Below are 18,313 nucleotides of genomic sequence, written 5' to 3' on the forward strand. Positions count from 1 at the left end.
AGGTTGGTGGATGGTGGGCTTGAGGATGTGAGATGTACAACTTGACTGTGTGTGTGGATTATATTCTGCAGCAAGTTGGCCAACTGGACATTGATTACTTACGCTGGGTAGTATGGCTGACCTACCCTATCATTATTTCGTTCCTGCTGCCACTGATCCTCCTCGTGTTCCTCTATGCCTCAGTCCTGTTTCTGCTTGTGTACAGGCAGAGACACAGACTCAGAGATGCCTATGCTCATGACTTCTGGGATGGAGCAAGGAAAACTCTTGCAGCCTTGTGGGATGGACAAGGTAGAATTTGGCATGGTATGTGTTTATTGGTTGTTTGAGTTTGGTTGAAAGATAATCCTTCTTAAAAGTTCATAATTCCTTCGAATACCCTACCTCTATTACATCACACTATAAAATCCTTTACAGACCTCTTCTTCCCTGCCAGATACCTATGTAGATATATGTAGGTCAATGCAGCTGTGCATGCGCAAGGTGGAAAATGACACTTCTTTCCTGAGTGTGCTGAGACCGCCTCCGTGGTCTAGTGGATAGAGTATCTAGCCGGAGAGTGGAAGATGGTGGGTTGGATCCCTAGCTACTTCATACTAAAAGACTTATAAAGATGGTACCTGATGTTACCCTGCCTGGCACTTGGCATTAAGGGGCTAAAACATGGACTGGCCAACTCGGAATTAAACTGCAGCATGGTATTTCAGTGGGCTAGCACTATAAGTACAAGCAGCCACACACATACATACATGCACATCGCTATATAAGTGCAAATTGTTGAACACAACTTTAAACCTCTTTTCACCTCGCCTCACCTCACCTCACCTGAATGTGCATCTTCCCAAGTTTAAAAGTCCAGTTTCCACCCTTGGACCAATCAGATTCCACCTCTTGTATCAATGCATTTGCTTCAAACAAAACGGTGGCGCCCAGTCAAGATGATCTGATCGATAATCAAGATCTATATATTGTCTTACATCGCAAAGTGCATCAAATCACGTGAGCACCTTGATTAAAAACATGAAAAGATTTAGAAAATATCTGTTGACAACGAGTTAGCGGTGCACATGCTTAGCAAATCCTGCAATCGACCGAAATCTGCATGACAGTTTACAACCGGATTTCGATTTCGGAGCACAATTTTGATTGGACTATGCAAAGACTCGTAAGTCCAGCCAAAATGGAACTCCATAATCCCAGCCTAGTTCGGCAAGGGTGGAAACTGGACTTTTATAGTTAGTTAACTCCCTTGCCTCGGGAAGATGGCATGTACCTGACAGACCTGCAAAGTTTCATGAAAAAATATTGAATGGTTTATGAGTAATGCTCCGGAAACGAACCCTACCCTCACAGAACCTAAGTCCATCTTGTTGCCATGGAAAAGTAAAAAATAAAAATTTCTAAATAGCAAAAGGTTAACTCACTTGCCTCGGGAAGATGCTGCATGTGCTGAAGTGAACACCTTCTTAGACATGCTTTAGTTTGCATTATCACACTGAACCTTTGTAGATTATATTTGTTTCTTGTTTAAAGCTGCACTCAGCAATATTCCAGCTATGTGACAGCGGCCTGTAAATAATCGAGTCTGGACCAGACATTCCAGTGATAGTAGATTATAAATCAAGGCAGATACCTACCCAGAAAGTACCAAAGATTGGTATATGTGCAGTTTCAACCAGATTATTGGGTACCCTTGTCCTACGTGCCATAGGTGCAGTAAAATCATGTGCACTTCTGGAAAAAGATGTTTGTTTTGCTGCCCACTCTCAAAAGAGAAGTTTGCAAACTCCAAGTCACCTTGGACTCCTTAAGTCAAAGTCAACTAGAAAGACTACATTGTCAGACTACCTCCCATTCAAGTTGAATGGTACCTGACGACTTGAAACTAGACCAGGTGGGATTAACCCACAATGCCTTGGATTGCAAGAGGACCTGGTGGCCAAGGCTCATAACCAACCAGCCAACTCATAAGGCCCCCTGGACATCAGCAGGAACCACTTTAACAGAGGCATATGACTCTCTTCGTTCCCATGCATGGAAAGATAAATCAACATGTCCCTACTCGAAAACAGCAGAGATGATTCTACCCTCCCACAGTGCCGTAGTGGAGGAGGTACACCTGTCTGGAGAGGCAGAAGAGTGCTGTACCTGACTTTGTACAAGTACTGTATACTCAGCCAACCCCAGCTAAGGCCAGTCGAGAATCCTGTTTGGACACCATTATCCACACCGGTCGCACCTTCTATCCCAGCACCACGTGATCTTGATAAAATATTATGTATACCTCCAATGATTAATTTTAAGGGTCCCTGCAGGCAATATGAGGGTCATGTAAATTAATGAAATGGTGTAGTGTGCTGTACGTTCACATAACTACTTGAGAGCCTGGGATGAATCAATGATCATGTGGACACTGGTCATGATTGATGGGTTACCAATATCACAAGCAGCAGACACCCATATTAATATTAATGAATGAAGTATACTTATCATGACACAAGTCTCAGGAATACCTGTCCAACCCCCATCTGGATATCACGTTGAGTGCTGATGAGAAATTAGTGAGAGATCAAGAACAGTTAACTCTGAGCGATAACCAAGGGAAAGGGGCACCCTGGAGATGGAAGAGGCACGGTCGGGGTTCTGTGCTATAGGATCGAAGTGAAGAAGTAACTTGCAGAACTACATAGATATGGAACAGTAAACCCATCTTGATGAAGCTTGGTCAAACTGATCAATGACTACACTGCTTGCAATTCAACCAAACCATCAGCAGTGTTTCTGGGATAAAACCGCATCAGGAAATCATCCATCAAATGACAATCATTCCTGATGATTTCTGACCACTTTTTTCAAATTTACATAACCGAAGACTCTTTATTTATGGAATCAATGGATCAAACCTCATGTTCCTTAAGTTCCAAAGAGACACAATACAGGACAACCACATACACGATACACAATTCACACCTGTGGTCATTGGCACCGTGACTTTGGCCGAGTGGATCTCTTCCTTGACATTTTAGATTGTTGACTACACATCTGGATAAATTCTTGATAAATAATGGTTTACAGTTAGGACTAAGTGACACATGGTGTATTGTTTCAGGCTACGAGGTTGTGGGTCTGCATGAGATACCTGACTCCGGACCTGCCCTGGTCATCTATTACCATGGAGTCATCCCCATTGATGTGTACTACATCATGGCCAAAGTCATCCTGGAGAAAGGTCGTCAAATCAGAGCCGTAGGAGACCGCTTCCTGTTTCACATTCCAGGCAGGTGACTCTCTTCTGTCTGACTCTGTGTTCAACTAGTTACTTGATGATGGATCTACAGTGTTTCACAACACTGTAGACTTTATAGAAATTGCAAGATTTTAGGTTTATGAATATGCCAATGTCTTAGAATACATTACCTTTGTTTTGACACCTGTGTAACAAACATGAAGCAAAGATCCCATTGGGTGCGCAGCTATTACCTACATATTTAGGATTCCAAGCCAGAAAGCCTGAAGCCCTATTATAATTGTTTGATTATTAATAACAAATTGTTAGCTCACTTTTACTTATTAAAGTCATTTATTTCTAAGGTCACAGTGAAGGTCATCTTTAAAGTATGTTTGCCATTTTGACTAAAATGCCTATTTCTGCAGATATGTTTTTATGTGTTATGCATGTCATTGTTGCATTTTTTGAATTCCTGTGTGTGACAAGTGATGACAGGTCATAGTGACCTACCTTCAATGAGTATGAGTAACCGAAGGGGTTTAGTGAATGTATCACAAATGCAGGTTGAAGTTCAGATGTCAGTTTAATCACATAATATTTCTAATACACAAAAAAACATTACTATTATAGCTTAACAACAATTATTAGAATCTTATATGATCACATAGTTTCTATGATCAGTATCTAGTCAGGTTTGAATATTTCTGAAGATGCCTTTTGACATGACCATAAGTAACATGTCATGTAACCTACACCAGGACATTTTCTCATAAATAAACTGACAAACATTAGATATATATAAGTAAATAACATGATTATATACAGTAATAATATGATACCACTGTACCCAATGATGTCACCTACGTCATGTACTAGTATCTGATTTGCCAAGGTGAAGCTCCAAATGATCTGAAATAAAACGATTGTGTTTTTGTTTTTGAATACCTGTTTTCCTAGATACAAATCACACGCTCCACAATCAGCTTCCAAAACAAACTTATTTGGGGGTGTGGCCTAAAGGTTCCAGTGCAGTGGTGCGTGACAAACGTTTTCATTGGCTGATAATGATTTTTGGCAGTTAAACATATTCTGTTTCTGCTATTTCTGTTAATCCTACAAAAATAACAACATTGCATACATTGTTGAATTGGTGAAAAGTCACCCTTGACCTTGACATGGTGAATAATTAATATAACAATTAACAATCCTCCATTTTATTCCTCACATCCTGTTTGGGTGTAATAAATAGAGGTTATCACGCGAGTGTGTTTGGGGATGGTAAATATCCTGCATTAGGAATAAACATTGTATTTAGCAAGCCTTGGCGAGCTAAATACATACTGTTTATTCCAAATACAGGATATTTACCATCCCCAAACACACAAGCGTGATAACCTCTTAGTAGTATAGATGATGGGGGGTCTGGCTCACTTCCACTGGAGCCAGATTTATATACCTATACTGCTACTACAGGGGGAATTTTTATGTCAAAATTATGATGCGATTTAATGATCGTCATGATTCGCATTAAAAGAAACATCAACATTAATTAATAATGGATATAATTTACTATAGCCCACGAGGATATTGGAAAGGTATAGGAGCAATACAAAAATTAGCCACCCTTGGCTAAGGTATCTAAAGATGTGGCCAAGGATTGGTTAAAGAAACAAGCGATGTGGCAAATATACTTACCGGCACTGCGTTTTATACTGAGGATGAAGTTTGATATTTTTACAACAAATGAAGTTCATCAGGCTGACCTCTTGTTTCTTCCCCATGATAAGGTAAGATGCAAAACGTATAAATACGCTTTAACCGTAGTGGATGTGGCTAGTCGATACAAAGAGGCTGAGCCATTAACCTCGAAAGATTCAACAGAAGTAGCTAATGCACTGAGCCGCATATATAAACGCGGACCACTAAAATGGCCCAAGTTGTTTCAAGTAGATCCTGGTCGCGAGTTTATGCTATCAGTAACTAAACTGTTAACAAAGCACGATGTCGCAATCAGGCGTGGTGAAAAAGAGGCCCACCGTAGTCAAGCTATCATTGAAAGATTTAACCGGACATTAGCGGAACGTTTGTTTTGGATATCAGTATGGGATCGAAATGAAATCGGATCGATTAAGATCAACCGAATGGGTGACACGATTATCAGCTGTTGTATCAGCGCTGAATAATGAAGTAACAAGATTAATCGGGAAGAAACCATCCGATGGGATAAAATGAAATCTGTGACTTCAGAATCTTCATCACCGAGGAGAGGCAAAGAACAAAAACTTCCGTATAGAGTAAGCGTAAGATATTTATACCAGCCTGGTGAACTCGAAGGAGGCCTACGTCACGCAACCAATCCGATTTGGTCCCTCAAGACATATAACATTAGTCGGTTGGTTATGAAAGAAGGAGAGCCTATTCTTTATTATCTTAAAGATGGATCGGGCAGGGCATTTGTACGAGAAGAGTTGCTCATAGTTCCCAACGATACTGTAATACCACCCTAAATAACCATAAGCATAGGTAGTTACACCATCCTTATCAATCCATCTCTTTGTATCTAAGGGGGATAATGATGTCTTGTTCATTCTTAATCCATATATCCTGTGATTGTAACTTCTTAAAGAGTTCATCTCGTGTTTGAATGTTCTACCGTTGAATAATGCTTCTTTATACTGTTCGTGTTTGATATGCATTTTTACTACATACTTCTTAACACCCTTAGCTTTTCTTATCTCTCCATTATCGGACTTCTTTATAGAATACATCTTAGGTGTTAATCCGACATACTCCGCTATAGGAGTCCCAGCGCATTCATCCTTCATCTTACCTAATACCTTTTTATTTACTACGCTGTGCAGTGGATTATCTTTTGGGTAATCGCTCGTGTCGTACATATCTATTTTTTCTGCCATATCTTTATACACATTCTCGGTTTGTATTTCCATCAACAAAGCATCTGTGTCGGTATATAACACCTCACATCTATTGCCGTATTGCTTCTTAAGTTTGTTGTAATAAAAGTCATACATTAAGTGTTTTGACAAGTCAAGAATACTCATACCAACGTACACTGGTCTGTTGAATTTTATATTACTCTTCTGCATATACAACGCGGCTAAGTCGTTATAAAAAATATCTTGCTTCTGTTAAAAGCCAGACTGGCTATAAGTTTCCTGAGTCTTTCTTCCTCGTTAGATCTGACTAATTTAACATCAACACACTTCCTTAGATTCTCCATAGTTTTACCAATACTGAGTTATTCATGAGCTTATATAGATTCTTTTCGAAATCGCTGGTAGCTATCTTTCTTAAATATGTGTTCAACCTTATATAGGGCTCCATCCAAGGGCTTTGATCAAACTTTAACCTAGTATTACCCATCAAGGAGTGTTGATATTCCGACATCCAATCTTTATTCACCATTAATCTTTCGGGAGCTAGCGGATAACTGTTATGATCTTTGTGCAACGAAGTTGGATATTCCAAGTCAACTTCTAGTATGTACCCTTTATCGGAATCTGAGGGGATATCATTCACTTCGATATCATTCACATCGACCAACTCAAAACCACTCGTGGGTTAAGGTTGACTCATAGCCCATCCGTACAAATTGTTGGCGTCTAGATATAATATGTGCGTATTGGGTTTACTCGAATCATATCCTTCCACTAATTTATTATTAGCCTTAGAATACCTTTTCACTACCATTGATATACCACCTCTTAATTCTTTCTCAATAAACAAGTGCATATCGTAATCAGTGAGTGCTTTTAGTTCTAAACTGGTCTTCTTCACCAATGCATCCCACGATAGTCCGGGACTGGAATAGTACCATGCCGGGTCCCAGCCGTATTGTTTTAAACATGTCTTTCTAAATATCTCGAATATATTGGCGAGTAACAGTACATCGGTTTTTAAGTACAGATCGTGATAATCACCTAAATTCTTACAACCTAATTTATCCCACACCGTCAGAGCGTGTTCATAATCAGCATCAGTTATTTTAGATTCTGTTAAGTTACTATAGAATGATTCAAGGGGTGGTAATTTAGTTTCATTGAATCTAGACCAATCATCTATTCGTAAGGATATACACCTTTTCTAAGCAACAAATGACGAGTTAACCGATCGGTATATTGATTTGTTATCGCAAAGTCATCAGGATTGTTCCCATTAGCTAAGTTGTCCAGGGAAGATAACAGAAACTGTACGGAGTCTATGAATCTAAGTCCATTACTTTGCTTTACTCTGGCTTTCCCATCCTTGTCCGTATAATGTATAGTTTTAGTCAACGAGAATGATATATATTTTTCCATATTATTAGGAATGCACGTTAAGCCGCCGTCGGTCTTTGAGATAGCTTACATAATGAGATGGGAATCGCATCCTCTAAAGTTATGAAACACAACGGGGATGGGTATTGTTTGAGACTTCATTTTTAGTTTCAAGTTTCACTCATTATGCGCGGCTCCCTGATAATTACCCGTGACGTGGCAACGATCTCTTACGGAATCCCAATTATGGGGTTTATTACAAACATGACAACTCGTTGACTTCTTATAGGCCCTCCAATCATCCCTCATCATACACATGGGTTTCTTACGCGATAATTTTTCCCTGATTATTCTCTCTTCATTTTGTAGATATTCTAGGAACTTTCCCGCTGCATCGGGACCTCTATTAATCACGGGCGGGTTTGTTTTCCAATCATACCTTACAACTATATATCCAAACCCACAAGGAATATGTTCTTGAGTTTTGTATGTAAAACTACTATCAGTATTGCGTTCTGTGGCTTCTATAGGTTTGATAAGTGCTTCGAAGTCAGCGTAAATTACATACGGTTCTGGTTTTGATTACAATAATGTTAAAATTTTAATATATTTTCTCCCTCTTTAGGCATATTGATCCTGAAAGCAGTCTGTCCAACACCTCTACAGTCTTCTTTATGCGCTTCTAATAGATCCTGTCTGCTGTACCCATGCAGACATATTTCTGGGTTGTTTGATCGTATAATAGTCTGCTTAAACTGTTTATCCATGTATAATGATAATTTCCATCTTTTTCGATTAGAAATGAATTGATTCTGAGAATATGTTCCGGAGCGGAACTTATCCTGTGTACAACAATTCCTTCAGAAGAATGTCCGAAAACATTTATAGCTAAATTATTTTATTTTCCACCCTATCAATTTGTGAGATTGGTGTAGGTTCGTCTATGCCATCAAAGTTGAGTCCATCATTTTGGGGATAGCTCGAAGGTCTATCCGGATTTTTGTCTACGGGGAGCAATGCAGATCTTATCGTAATTCTTTAACAGTCATCGCCTTTATTTTTTACATTAACTATAGCTTTTTTCTATACGGGGGTAAATCTATATAAGATCCACCTTTGAAAAGCATATAATTTGCTATATCTAAATATAAACTATCAATTTTATCCACACCCCAACCCGAACCTCTATTAGTCCAGCGTTCTAAAGTTTCTTGTATCATCTAAATTGATGTATCTAATGATGCGGTTATAACTTCTTGATTGCCTCGGAAATAAGGTTCGATATATTCAGTGTCATTTTTACTCAATGACATTTTAACCGTTAGCTGGTATTTTATACTATTTAAATCATCTAACTCCTCGTTAATTTTTCTCAATACGATGGGCTTAACATCATTAACATACATGTTGGAATTATGTCTCCCCCAGAATGGAGGGAGACATATTGTTTTTGGCACGGTTCCCGTCGGCGTCGGCGTCGGCGTCGGCGTTCCCACCGTTTCCGGACCATAACTCAGAAACCGTTTAATATTTTTTCGCGAAACTTTGTATACACATTAACCCAGCACTGAAGTGGTGCCTTTTGCTATTTAGAGATTTTTGACATTTTTATTTTTTCTCGTTTCCATGGAGATAACTTGAACATAGACTCTGAATGGGGGTAAGCTTGGTTTCCGGACCATAACTCGGAAACCGTTTAATAATTTTTCGCGAAACTTTGTATACACATTAACCCAGCACTGAAGTGGTGCCTTTTGCTATTTAGAGATTTTTGACATTTTTATTTTTTCTCGTTTCCATGGAGATAACTTGAACATAGACTCTGAATGGGGGTAAGCTTGGTTTCCGGACCATAACTCGGAAACCGTTTAATAATTTTTCGCGAAACTTTGTATACACATTAACCCAGCACTGAAGTGGTGCCTTTTGCTATTTAGAGATTTTTGACATTTTTATTTTTTCTCGTTTCCATGGAGATCACTTGAACATAGACTCTGAATGGGGGTAAGCTTGGTTTCCGGACCATAACTCGGAAACCGTTTAATATTTTTTTGCGAAACTTTGTATACACATTAACCCAGCGCTGAAGTGGTGCCTTTTGCTATTTAGAGATTTTTGACATTTTTATTTTTTCTCGTTTCCATGGAGATAACTTGAACATAGACTCTGAATGGGGGTAAGCTTGGTTTCCGGACCATAACTCGGAAACCGTTTAATATTTTTTCGCGAAACTTTGTATACACATTAACCCAGCACTGAAGTGGTGCCTTTTGCTATTTAGAGATTTTTGACAGTATTATTTTTTCTCGTTTCCATGGAGATAACTTGAACATAGACTCTGAATGGGGGTAAGCTTGGTTTCCGGACCATAACTCGGAAACCGTTTAATATTTTTTCGCGAAACTTTGTATACACATTAACCCAGCACTGAAGTGGTGCCTTTTGCTATTTAGAGATTTTTGACAGTATTATTTTTTCTCGTTTCCATGGAGATAACTTGAACATAGACTCTGAATGGGGGTAAGCTTGGTTTCCGGACCATAACTCGGAAACCGTTTAATATTTTTTCGCGAAACTTTGTATACACATTAACCCAGCACTGAAGTGGTGCCTTTTGCTATTTAGAGATTTTTGACATTTTTATTTTTTCTCGTTTCCATGGAGATAAGTTGAACATAGGCTCTGAATGGGGGTAAGCTTGGTTTCCTGACCATAACTCAGAAACCGTTTAATATTTCAACATTGACCTCAAAACAAACAAAGCACAACCTCTTCTGCAAGAACCCTTCACGCAGCTGATTGAAGAGTCCACTACCAGGAAAGAAACTGTTATTGACCATATTTATGTCAAGGATCTTTCACATCAGAGAGCTGGTGTGGTGCCTTGCTATTACAGTTTCCATGACATCACATATGTCATTGTGTAGAAGACCTGCAGAGTCAGATACACAGGCAATTACATCACAGAGACTTTCCTTTGTGCCATATAATATTGCTACATTATTTCTGATATGTTGGGGATATTAATATAATTCTTGTGAATACCTCACCTCTATCACATCAGTGCCATAAATTCCTGTTTATGCTGAGAACCACACTATAAATTTTTTATAAATTTTCAACAGACGTCCACTACACTGCCAACATATCCATAGTTGTGAGGGAAACCCTATCCCTTGCCAGAGGCGTCACTGCGCATGCGCAAGGCGGGAATCTAGTCACTTCTTTCCTGTGTGTCCAGATGACAACAAGGAAAATATTTTGTTGCACATCCGTACACGTGATTGAGTTCCACCCTTACAAAGCACATTAGATCTTCTCAAGCTTCATAGGCTACAAGCAGTGAGCAGTCTACAAGCAGAGAACGGGGGTATAAGAAGATCGGAAGTTCTAGTAAGTAATTAGTAAGAAACGTTTTGTGGGATGAGATCTTCATCTCAAGGACAGACACCCGTCTGCTCAGGCTGTGGGCAACACCAGATACCTGGTGACCCTCACCCTAGATGTCTATCATGCAAGCAACTGCACACAAAAGTCAAGGTGCAGCTATTGCGAGCCTCTGTCAAAGGAGAAAATTGACAAGCTCTACAAGGCATGTATCAACAATCCTGATTACAAAGATTACTAGCGCATCAAGTAAAAACAAGTGATTAAGCTCTTGGTGGCCATATTAATCACGTGGGTTACAAGCGAGTGTCACGCGAGGGCGCCGTCTCACCTTATGAGGAGAAGAGACCCCGTCGCTCATCCCACTCTCCCAAAAGTTGAGGAGCAGATGCATTTTACCGGTCAAAAAGAAAGTGCCTCTAACTTGCATCCGGCAACGTCTGGTACGGTCGATCATCGAGTTTGGACAGAAACTAACGATTTTCACCCTCTGCCGCGTTCCCCCTTTTAACTTAATTGAGTTCGGAATTCAATGTCTGTAATGATGTATAAAGCGTAAAAGCGCGAGTGTCGCACGAGGGCGCCGTCTCACCTTATGAGGAGAAGAGACCCCGTCGCTCATCCCACTCTCCCAATAATGTTGAGGAGCAGATGCATTTTACCGGTCAAACAGAAAGTGCCTCTAACTTGCATCCGGCAACGTCTGGTACGGTCGATCATCGAGTTTGGACAGAAACTAACGATTTTCACCCTCTGCCGCGTTCCCCCTTTAACTTAAATGAGTTCACGGAAAGAATAACAAAATTCAATGTCTGTTATGATTGACGCACGCATGCAATCTATGACCCGGCTTGGCCATACAGGGGTCGATCAGATTGATAAAAGCGCATGCAATCAATGTCTCAGAAAATCTCATATCTTAAAGAATCTGTCGCACAACCCCGGCTTGGCCATACAGGGGTCGATCAGATTGATAAAAGCGCATGCAATCAATGTCTCCGGAAATCTCATATCCAAAAGAATCTGTCGCACAACCCGGGCTTGGCCAACAGGGGTCGATCACGAGATTCAAGAGACCTAAGGATCTCCCAATAAAGTTGAGGAGCAGATGTACCTCACAGGTTTTTAACTAAAGGGATTCGGAGAAATTAACCAACTCAATGTTGTAATAATTGATAAAAGCGCACGCAATCAAGGGCTCAGGAATAAACTCTAAAAGAATTGATTGCACAAACCCGGCATGACCAAACGGGGATTGATAAGCACGAGATTAAGTGAGATATAAGGCTGAATATGGCAGTACTTCCTCATACAGCAGACAATGCAAGCCTACGCTGTATCTGATTATTATGAGGACACAGGAGAACATAAAAGAGATAGATTACCTCCCTACCACGTACACCATAGGGCAGATCGTGAATCACGGACATTGCATCGCAGTATGCTCAGAAATACACACCATTCACCCTCTAGCCATAAGATAGACGAACTGACAAAGCTCGTGCTAATCAGGATAGAATTCCTAAGCATGCGCCATCTCATACTGCCACACAGTCCAGTTACACGGACGGAGAAGCGAGGGAGATGTTACGTCACTATCACACAGTTATAGAACACGTGATTCCCGCACGGCCAGCCGTAGATCAGACGACCAGGATTACGCTACCCTCAGCTATATGACCCAGTCTCAGCACAGCCCGAGTAGGGGGTGCGGATCTATTGCTAATACTGTTTTTTATACAGTGGGGATTCTACTACGGAGGTTAATTATAGACCAAATAATTATGCCATTAACATATCATTGCAGAAATCTATAAATCTAATGCCCGCCCTTTAAAAACAGATACAAGGACAAAATACCAAGATGACCTTGTTAGAACGTGACGGGTAGGAGGTACCGGTCAGTTGATTCTAGAATTCCTTACCCTTCCCTGTTCGTCATATATTGATGACGTCATCAAGAATCGAATATTCATTAAATGCTACATTCGGCACTTAATGTTAGACTGGGTATGCCTGCCATTAATAAGAGTGATTACACGACACAAGTTGCCCCTGCGCACAACAGCCGAGCATCGTTGAACTTTTCTACTAACGTCATACCCCGAACAATCAGAACGTAGGCCTACACTTAGACACCCCACGGAGATGACACTACAGCAGACCGGATTCATCCACAGCTCACCGGAACACATACTGAAGATGCAGGAAGATCTTCAATCAGCAACCGGACTAACGTCAAGAAGCACAGTTCCTGCTAAAGATGATCATCCCACTTCGCAGAGGAGGAAGCAGAAGCAGTCCCCGAAGGGGATACCACCGGAAATGCCTTCAGACCCTACCGACATCGCTTGCCCAATGGACAACGATTTAGAACTACAGAAGATCAAAGATACGACCACATCGAATCCAGTCGAACTAGCCGGTCTCACAGACATCGACCCAAGTTCAGCAAGGGGCTATCAGCATCTTAAAAGAGTCAGAGACCACTCACGGGTTCTACTCCCCAGTATTCCAGGTACCTACGCTTTGCAGTCAACGGTCAGAGATACCAGTTCAGGGTACTACCATTCGGCATATCCTTAGCCCCATGGTTATTCACCAGGATCACCAATCCCATCATCGGTTTGCGCCCATATAAGCTCATAAGGCTTCTCGTATATAGACGATTTCCTATTGGCCGATCAGGACAAGCGCAATTAGTTTAAACACAGTGTGCCTCACTACTAACACTCTTAGGTTTCCTGGTTCACCCTCTAAAACAGAGCTAGTACCCACACAGGCATCACCTACATAGGCGCAAGATTCTACTCAACAAGGGCATAGCAGCACCCCCAGAGGACAGATATGCAAGAGTAGAGTACATGATAACAAAGCCCACTCGATCAGGCCGTCAAGTCGAGACGCTGGTGGATGTCTCGCCTATGCCCGCTCACATCTATCCAAGATTTAACCTACAGAGGCACAAGGTCTCAGCCTTTACTGAAGGAGGTTACATGTTTATATGCCTTGGTAGACTCAGTGAGTTGCAAGATCGAAGTAAGACACATTCCGGGGAAGCTAAATATACTAGCAGATTACCTATCCCGGAAAAACAAGATAGTACCCACAGAATGGTCACTACATCCCGAGGTGTTCAAGTGGATAACCCAGATATAGGACACTCCAAACATAGATCTATTCGCCACATGTCTCAACAACAAACTACCAGTCTACGTCAGCCCAGTACCAGACCCACTAGCACTCCAAGTCGATGCGCTCTCCATGGAATGGAGGGGAATGTTTGCTTATGCATTTCCCCCATGGGCTCTCCTAGACAGAGTACTGAAGAAAATAGAGGAAACGGATTGTGTCATAATCCTCATAGCCCCGGCTTGGCCCAAAAGGGCTTGGTTTCCGAGACTTCTACAACTCCTGCTAGAAGTACCTCTGAAACTCCCAGTACGTCACGACCTATTGAGACAACCAAAGACGGACATATTTTACGGCCGCCTCGACAACCTCCATCTTCACGCTTGGAAATTATCTCGCATAAGATGCAAGCCGCCGGTTACTCTAAATCAGCTGCACGAAGAGTGGCTAGCTCATGGAGACCAGCCTCATCTGCCTTATATAATAACAGATGGGACAAGTTCGTCGAATGGAGAAGAGGGAAACAGTTACATGGAGATATAACGATACCTATAGTAGCCGAATTCTTGATCCATCTCAGAAACGACAAAAAATTACGACACGGCACTATCGAAGGATATAGATCAGCCCTGTCATCTATAGGTACCCATCCAGTACTAAATCGACTTATGAAGTCTTTTGCCCTGGAAGATATAAAAGTACCACGTACTTTTCGTAAATGGGATCTATCTATAGTATTGTCGGCATTGATGAAAGCACCGTATGAACCCATGAGTAGTGCGACATTACTATCAGTCTCCAAGAAAACTGCTTTTCTCTTAGCCATGGCTACGGCGGCTCGCGTGTCAGAACTACACGCTATTGATATCTCCACTGTAACCCATACCAAAGAATGGAAAGCAGTGTCGTTCAGATCGCTCCCTGAATTTATTGCCAAAAACCAGTCGTCAACCTTCGGCCCACTCGGACATCGGCAATACACAATACCAGCTCTAAGTAAAAGTGTGGACTTCCCGGATAGATTGCTTTGCCCCATAAGAGCCTTGAGATATTTTATCACAGTGACTCAACCCCACAGAAAGCAGAGAAAACGCCTATTTATCTCTTGCAAGCCCTCGCCAGAAAAGGACATCGCAAAGGGCACTGTAGCGGGATGGCTAAAAACAGTTATCACAGATAGCTATAAAACGGCACAAATCTCCACTCCGATTTGGGGTAGCTGCAGACCCCACGAAATCAGAGCACTGGCAACAAGCCTAGCCACATGGAATACTGCTTCCATCGAACAAATCGAGGCCAGCTGCCAGTGGAAGTCCCACAACACTTTTTCAAACTTTTACTTACGAGACATACAGACCGATCTAAATGGACTATACACTCTGGGGCCTTTGGTGGCCGCCCAGGTGATAGTTACCAAGTAAAGTAACCTGTTCCCTCCCTCTTCCAGCAAAGGGAAAAAAGAGGGGGGGGGGGGGGGTGAAGATTTCAGAAGTACCTCAGGAACTCAGGGTAAGTTGTACTTTGTTACTGGACTGCGCTATTGAGTTAGTAAAACAGGGCAAATGTCAACACTGAAATCAGAGATCGAAGGATTAAGTGATATACGGTAATCTACATGATAGGAAGGTTAATGTACTACCACCGGAAGTGACGTCATAGGAGTCATCACACCGGAGAAACGTTAAGATACGTTAATATCACTATCCAAAAGGGCATAACGGTAAACCACGTCATAAGTGATACGGGAGAATAGTGACACCGGAAGTGACGTCACAGATGACGTCATCACCGGAAGTGACGTCACAGATGACGTCATCACAGGAAACGACGTCACTAAAAAGTCTAAGTATCACAAGGGAATATACATATACCCTTCACATGACGCCTTGAAAATTCTATACGTCTAAGTCTTGTAAGTAGACTATTAGACACATCCGTTTAAGACCCCTTTTGGCATATAATCCTTGGTTTTACCACTTCACTAGCCAAATATCTATGGGATGCTAGATACCAGAACCCGCCGGTCCCTCTGGTGTATACTGGCACTGATGTGATAGAGGTGAGGTATTCACAAGAATTATCAAACAATAGTTATCATTGTGAATAATTCTAAGAATACCACCTCTATCACATCAGGAATTAATCCCTCCCACCTCCCCAAATATCTGCATCTAGTTGATGAGAGTATGGGTTGAAAGAAGTGACTAGATTCCCACCTTGCGCATGCGCAGTGACGCCTCTGGCAAGGGATAGGGTTTCCCTCACAACTATGGATATGTTGGCAGTGTAGTGGACGTCTGTTGAAAATTTATAAAAAATTTATAGTGTGGTTCTCAGCATAAACAGGAATTTATGTGATGGAGGTGGTATTCTTAGAATTATTCACGATGATAACTATTGTTTGATATTTGTGTCCAAACTCTATTAGTACTTTAAGTGGATTTTCTACAAATACTTCAGTAACAAGAAAACTGTGCTACTTAGATGACTACACTGTCAGGTGGGTAAATGATTGAGGGATTAGTGGTGTTGATTAGACGCTGAAGTGGTGCCCATTAGTTGTTTGAAATTTCTAGGAGTTCTATTATTGTCTCTGTTATTTAGTAATGGAGGGTGGGAATGAAGAGATGGGGTTTAACGTGAAGTAAACGAATGAATGGGGGTTAGGGGAGTGGGGGGAGACATATGTTTTTACGAGTAAAAACACTTTCTAGTTAATATCCATCTTCCAACCTCTTAGATATTTACCCACACCATCTGTGGCTACAAATTTTAACTCATCAACTGGTTGATTTTTATCAACATCATCTGGTTGTTTTTTATCATCTGGTTGATTTTTATCTAGTAAAGCGATCAATTCAGCTTTTCTCATTCGAGAATAACCTCTCAGCCCACTTTTTTTCGCTCGAGCTTTGAGTTCTCTAACAGTCTGGGGTTTGTTGTATTCCAAACCGAGTAGATCGATCAATTCAGCTTTTCTCATTCGAGAATAACCACGTAGACCAAGTTGTTTTGCCAAAGCTTTCAACTCTCTGACGAAAACCATTGTAGTATATATACAAAATAAGACATTTGTCTAAATGATTATATTTCCATATATCTTATTCTCCCCAACCTATTCCTCTCATTGATGTAATCTCTCTTCCTAGCGTAAATAATCTGCTTCCTAACCCTATCAGCGCTGTGTTTCTTACATAAACAATAACGACATCTGACACCTATCCCACATACAGAACACGTATAATTTACATTTCCTTGTCTGATGTAAAAAGCGTGAGTACCATAATATACACCAACGTATGGTTTCTGACATTGAATTGGCTTCCCCATGTGTGTATATCTACACAGATTCATGATTATACACCTATCATATCATCTGTCTAAATGAAAAGCACATATCGAGTCTCTCAACCAGCCAGATCTATTTATAGCTTGTGCATAATTGTGTAGCTATAAATAGCAACTGCAGACTACCCAAACACTATAAATGCTATCTCACGGTCCTTCTGAGCCTCTGATGGTGTATAAAGCTGAGAGAGTGTATGGATCAAGTGTCTTTCCATAAACGAGGAAGTATTCGTGCATGGCAGATTCAACATCCTTAAAAGTTTGAACTGAGTGCCCCTCTTTACGCAGTTCATCATTAATAAAATCTAATCTCTCCATTCTTCGCCTAGCCCATTGTGACTGGGCTGCTTCGAGTTGTTCTTATGCTTTATTATGTCGTTTACGCTCCTCTTCAACTTCTTTAGCGTTTGATTCCCTCAGAGTAGAAAATAAATAATTACTCCCCGAAAAAGCTAGAGCATTAACAATAGCCCCACCGACCATCATCGCAATTGTTGCCATGATGTTTTGAACTGTGTTCAATAATACTATGTTTATAAAATATTCAAATGTTTAATTACTTCATTATGTCTTCCGGGATAAGCCCTTGTTTGATTAGCATATCCTTTGTTGCCATTGCTAATCCTATATCAAGAATCATCATACTGATATCATAACCATTAAAATCTAGCTTTGGTGGTGTGGCTTTAGTAATCATTTTAGCCATACGAGCATAGCCAATGGCCAAGCCGCTGACCACCACTGATTGATACGTTGCGTTTACCAACATTTTACCATCTGTAACTGGAGTAGTCATGCTTTTTACAACATTACATGAGGGCTTAACTCTAATTGAACCTCATCTAATTTTCTAACTTGTGGTGTTTTCTCTTCCCCGGTCTTATAAAACAACCATATCGCCGTTATAGCAACAACTCCTAGTGCATAGGGAGCCCAAGTT

General features: G+C 40.9%; 1 protein-coding gene across 14 annotated transcripts in view; it reads left to right on the plus strand.

Annotated features, from left to right (window-relative positions):
* The window catches only part of LOC124127664 (transmembrane protein 68-like), a 107,134-nt gene that overhangs the window by 20,979 nt on the left and 67,842 nt on the right, over positions 1 to 18,313 (plus strand). For all 14 annotated transcript variants that reach the window (XR_007222222.1, XR_007222224.1, XR_007222217.1 and 11 more), the window contains 2 exons: positions 3 to 306; positions 3,110 to 3,277. Coding sequence is in view for 4 of the 14 variants with exons in the window: in XM_048399813.1 (XP_048255770.1) it covers positions 33 to 306; positions 3,110 to 3,277 (442 nt within the window). In the remaining 10 variants the exon portion in view is untranslated. The remainder of the gene's footprint in view (positions 1 to 2; positions 307 to 3,109; positions 3,278 to 18,313) is intronic.

The sequence above is a fragment of the Haliotis rufescens genome, unplaced genomic scaffold, assembly GCF_023055435.1.
Source record: "Haliotis rufescens isolate VD_foot unplaced genomic scaffold, xgHalRufe1.0.p SCAF_2, whole genome shotgun sequence".
In the NCBI taxonomy this organism is placed as follows: Eukaryota; Metazoa; Mollusca; class Gastropoda; order Lepetellida; family Haliotidae; genus Haliotis; species Haliotis rufescens.